Source organism: Humulus lupulus, chromosome 7 (genome assembly GCF_963169125.1).
Source record: "Humulus lupulus chromosome 7, drHumLupu1.1, whole genome shotgun sequence".
NCBI lineage: Eukaryota > Viridiplantae > Streptophyta > Magnoliopsida > Rosales > Cannabaceae > Humulus > Humulus lupulus.
In genome coordinates this window covers 83,595,531-83,601,239 of record NC_084799.1, presented here as the reverse complement: position 1 = coordinate 83,601,239, position 5,709 = coordinate 83,595,531, and the positions used below count along the sequence as shown (strand labels likewise).

The window sequence follows — 5,709 nt, the reverse complement described above, 5'->3', positions numbered from 1 at the left end:
TTAGTCCCCAAAACAACTTAAATTTCAATTTGGTCCATTTTTAGATTTGTCTCTAGCATAAACATTTGTTACTCTGAACCAAGTTTTCTTATCTAATTTCAGTTTAATGACCAAATTGAGACAAAAACATAGTTTATCAACCATATTGAGACATTTTAAAAGTCAAGAGAAATCAAAGTGAAACTTGGATTATTTTAGGGACTAAACATAGGATGAACCCATTATAAATGACAAATGGATAGAAAGAACAAGACACATGTATTACACTCTGATTATTTTTTTTTTAATGAACTATTCATTGCTGAAAAAGAAAAAGAAAAAAGCATCGAGTTTTATAAATGTAGAATGCTGTTATTTAATAAGAAACGACATGTGTTTATATTCCTACTCTGTAACACTTAGTTCAAGTATCACAACGACATTTCGTTTTTACTATAAAACCATGTCTGTAATTTTATCCATTTATCTGAAAGATGTAACTATAACTGACAATTAGCTGGTACGTATAAGAGTAGTTATCTATCTATATTACATTAAGGTGTCTATAGCGACACAAATATTTCTTATTGGATTATAACATTTAGGACTAAAAACAGAGCTAACTAAATAGCCTAATGCCACACATTTAACAAGTTGTTAAAGGTGACATCTTTTCGTGTATTGCCTTGTAGCACTGAAGACTGCATAAGGGTAGCTTCGACTCTGAATCACGGTACTTATAAGAGTTTGTACAAGATGGACCAGCACATTTCTCCCGAGGAGGTGGATAACTGAATCAACATAATCAAAATTGTAAGATAATGGAACTGGACAGAGTTTTAAAGCCTGATAGAATGCATAAGAACTTGGACCATAGGATATCTCCCAGCTTATTAAATCACAAGTCAAATTTAACAAAGATCCATCTAATTTGAAAAAAAAAGAAAAAAAATCACTAATATGAAACAAACATTTGCAAGCAATACTTACTTGCATGGCTTGGAGTTGAATATAGTTGGCAAGCCCATTTCATTAGGAAATGTCACTATGGTTCCTGCGGGACCTAACACCCATCTAACAGAATCTGATGCAATTATCATAGAATTTGCAGCCCTCTCCTGCAAGGATTAGAGAATGAACGTAGTGTAAATAGAGTGAAATGTTCTATCAAGTGATACAGTGTACCAACAAGAGTGTTCCTCATGTAATTGTTACCTGCGCACGATCTTCTTGCCGTTTCTTAATTTTGTCTTCTTTTTTCTTCCGACTAGAATCTTGGCCTAGGATCTTTCTGATTGCCTCTGCCTAAGGTTCAGGGAAAGCAAATAAATAAATAAATAAATAAACACATGTATCATCAAATAAATTCGCAGGGTAGATGGAAGACTAATAAAGCAGAGGACAAACCTCAGATTCCCTGGCAGCCTTCTCTACTTGCATCCTGCGTCTCTGAGCAGCCTCAGCTTTCTTCAGTTGCTGCTCTACTTCAGTGAGTTTCTCCTTTTGTTCTATAAATTCAACAAATAATGATTACAACTTAGTGTAGGCCCAAGGTGCCAAAATAAAAGAACCAATAGCATAAAAGAATACATCACCGACTTCTTGGTGGAGCAGGTGGCAACCCATTTGGAAACTCGATAAGATTTGCATCTAAGCTGGAAGATACATCTTTGCCAGTTTGAAGGGCTCTTTGACGGGTGGTCACTGTCATTTCCTTTTTAGTATCGACAATTGAGTTGATGAACTCCTTTCTCGGTTTTCTCCTCTTGCTATTGGGCTCATTATCTGAAATTGAATCTTCCTCTTCCACATAATCAGTATCATCTGATATTCTTCCTGATCTGGTCTTCTTAGCTTCCTTTCTCAATCTTGATGAGCCATAGTCTCCCATATCTAAATCATATTGGCGATCAGAACTCCTCTTTAACACCTTTGAAATCCTCCTCTGTTTCCTACTGTCTCTTTCCTCGTCGTCTTTGTATTCTGCATCATAATCACTAGCGATCCTAGAGGTTCTGAGTTTTTCAAGGTATTGAACCTCCAAGTTGTTGTTCTCCCCTTCATCCATAGCATCATCTATTAAGCGTCTCTTAGTGACCCTCTTGCTCTTATAAACAGATTCATAATTCCCTATTTCTTTTGCATATATATTATCATCAGCCCCTGGAGACTCATCCTTCCCAGCATTAAAGGCATTTCTAGAATCCTTGGATGGCTTCCTGTGCAGTTCAGAATCCTTATCTGAAGTAAAGGAGCGGCCGTCAACCGAATCCTACACCAACAATCTAGTTAACTTGGAGTCGTAAAAGTATGGGAAGTCAGTCACATAGAGATTTAAAATAACTCACTAAACAGTGTTCTTCAGTTCAGTAAATAGAAACAGGAACTCACAGTAGGTATAGTTTGGTGATTAACAAAAAAAGAAAAAGAAAAAGTGGTTTCCAAAGCAAAAAAGCAAACAAAATAATAAATTGTAACAACTAGGAACGAACTTCAGTGCAGCAGTAACCCATGAACATCGATTTTTTGTGCTTTGCACAAGCATGGTATTGTTAAAGCAGACACAGAATGTTTTTCTTCTTATCGCCTACACATGATGTTTCAATGCAGTAAAAAAAATTGTTTTATTTTTTTTCTTATCTCTCTCTGAAGAAATAGTCCTTGATACCTGTATTATCTTCTGACGAGGCCGGGGGGCATATGAAACATGGGAAGATTTTGTAGTGGATGACCCAACAGCAGAGGCACCATCTGATATGGAATTGGCATGAATTGTTTTTGTAACACCACAAACTTTAAGCTTAACCTTTTTCACTTTATTCTCATTATCCAAGTCATCTGAAATAGATTCAAAATGCCCCGCATTGATTGTGCTTGTCCAATTAGCAGGGGCAAGGACACCTTTGCTGCACCTTTTAGAATCACTTCCACTATGCTTCTGCTGGTTACTGCTGTCTCGAAAAGATCCATTATTAGAAGCTTCATCAGAATCTACAGGACCCCCATCTTCATTTTTTATCACATTCTTGGAAGATTCAGATTCAGCATTGTTACAAAATGAGGCCCTAGAACTACACAGGTTCAGATTCATTTCTTTTTTTCCAGTAACTGTACCATAACCATTATTTTCATCACTTGACCCTTTGCTAACATCTGATAGAGACGAGTGTTCACGGTAATCCAAAGGGAGTGGTGACTCATTTCGAGGACGACGGGAAGCATTACTCCTCTTTTTTCTTACTGCACTGTTACCATCACTGACACCCAAACCTCCAAATCCTTCCATAGAAACCAACAACTTTGAGCAACAATCCCAAGGTTTTCTGTCATTTTCGAAGAGAGAGAGAGAGAGAGAGAGAGAGAGAGAGAAAGAAAGAAAAAGAAAAAAAAGGAGCTCAATAAAAGATTTAATACTCTGTAGTTTAAATCTAGAAAGAAAAATCAAAGCAGGCTTCAAAGTCACCGATTCAGATAAATATGAACATGTTCTGTGTATACAAAAAAAAAAAAAAACTGTGCAACCTCTATTTTTAGTTAGTTGTCAACAAAACGAGGATGGTAATTGATTAAACACATTGAAAGCTCCATTAGAGCTTAAGCCTTAAAATATAGGTTAATACCTATAACTTTTTCTATAGCTGGTTTCCAAACCCTGAAAACTATGCTTTCTCCTGTCCTGTGTAATCACATTGATAATTCTATTGCCATTGTGAACCCCAGTACTCACTTTAGAAACGAGTATAGAATCATGAAATCAAAATTCGAATTATAAGCAAGTGATTAAAACTCTAAAGCCAAATTAACGAAACCAAGATTTGAAAAAAAAAAAATTCGAATCTTGCCCGGTTCAAGAAATGAAGGGGAAAAAGAGAGAACTTTATTGAACTGGCTCATCAAAACTCAGAAACCAACCAAACTAAGAGATGTCGAACAAAAATTAATACAAAAATACAAGCTTAATGCAAAAAATATAGAAAAAATTATGCGTTTCTTTGTGAAGAGATTGATAATCGTGTGAATTTTTATCATAACTATTTATATCATTATTATTATTATTTTTTTTTTTCAACCCAAAAAAAGGAATTGAACGAATATGCATAAAACTCGAAAAACCCACCTAAAAACAGAACAGAGGCCAAGACTGAGGAGCTTAGCTAAATGGGTTGGCAATGAATACTCAAAATACCCAAAACCTTAAGACCACCGTCAAGAAGATGATTGATTACGTTGGCTCCAGAGTCCAGAGCGACGAAGAGAATTTCTTTAGCCGGGTGGTGGAGCGTAATTGGAGATGGAGAGAGAGCCACTCACTGAGTTTAAGCTAGGGTTTAGGATTAGAAGAGGGAAATTAAATAAGATCACCATTTCTGTGAATCCAATAGTCCTGTGATTTTGCTGGGTCACCACTAAATTCATCCCTGTGCACATATCTGTCGATGAAGAAACTTATTTTAAATTACAGAAACGACGTCGTTTTATGACGAGTTGTTCTGATTCTGAATATAAGTAATATAGCCAGATAGGATATTTTTAGCTTTCTTACCAAATTCCACCAAACTATTTTCATTATTGAGTTGCCTCGTGCTAATAGAGGTCATACAGAAAAAGTAAACATTTCTCATTTTTTATTATAAAAAAGTAGTTATTAATTGATAATTAATAAATTAGTGGTAATATAATAAATAAAAAAATAAAATTGATTATTATGTCAATTTTAGCCCATGTTATTTTTTATATTAAATTTGATATAATTTTTAGCATGTGTTATATTTAGTACACTTTTTATAATACTATAATGATAATTTTACTAAAATGTGTCAAATATATCAATGCAACCATTATATTAGAGATATTCAACCTCAATCAGGATTATTGGTTCAGTAATTTAAAAAATTATTTTCAAATTTGAATCCAAAAATTAGGCCAGAAAATGAAAATGACAACATCACGCTTTCATTTTATCCAATCTCAAAATTCAAAAAACCCAAAATATTGTGTTTTCATGCTTTTCTTCTGCTTCCTCCTCCTCATCTTCTTCTTCTTCTACCTTACAGTTTCGCCAATGGAGATTCACAGTGTAGATAAATCGAAACACTAAAAGCAGAGAGAGAAAATTGTCTTTCGATCCATCGATCTCACTCTTGGGTCGTCCTAACCCTCCAATGACTGGGTAACATTGTTATTTTTATTTTTGGGTGATTCTTTCACTAAATGGTCTCTTTTGAACTTGTCTATGGCATATTCTGATTTTTTAATCACTAATGTAAATGAATAAAAGATTTTTTTTGGGGCTTGATTTTCTATTTTTTTGTAATTTTTGAAATTGAAAGGCTTACTCTTCTTTAGTTAGTTTGCAATATTTATTAATCTAACCAATTTACTGTGGTATACTCTTTGATTTTTGAATAATATTAGATGTTCAAATTCATTGAGTTATCCATTATTACTTTGTGTCGGTTAAACTACCGAACGACACAATGAGGAGAAAATGTATTAACTTTGTCTTAGATACATAGATTGTTAGTGAGAGGAAAAGATGTTATGAATTTCGAATGAGCACTTCGATATATGACTTGCAAAACAAATTTTAATACACGTAAATTCCCAAACATGATGCTTAGTTTGACTGGTTCCCAGAAATCAACTGAATTACTTGGAAAGAGGCAAAAGAACTTGGGACCATTTATTGAAGTTTTTCTCTTTATTGCATTCAAAGTGTGAGGTTTTCAA

At 34.3% G+C, this 5,709-nt stretch overlaps 1 protein-coding gene across 1 annotated transcript; it reads right to left on the bottom strand.

Annotated features, from left to right (window-relative positions):
• Positions 1–408: 408 nt before the first annotated feature.
• LOC133788385 (uncharacterized) lies at positions 409–4,413 on the bottom strand. Its single transcript, XM_062225853.1, has 7 exons — positions 4,097–4,413; positions 2,648–3,302; positions 1,579–2,251; positions 1,387–1,487; positions 1,195–1,284; positions 970–1,097; positions 409–770 (listed from the first exon to the last, which is right to left on the bottom strand). The coding sequence occupies exons 2-7, from the start codon at positions 3,263–3,265 to the stop codon at positions 626–628; spliced, it is 1,755 nt and encodes a 584-aa protein (XP_062081837.1). The 5' UTR covers positions 3,266–3,302; positions 4,097–4,413; the 3' UTR covers positions 409–625.
• Between the last annotated feature and the right edge of the window lie 1,296 nt (positions 4,414–5,709).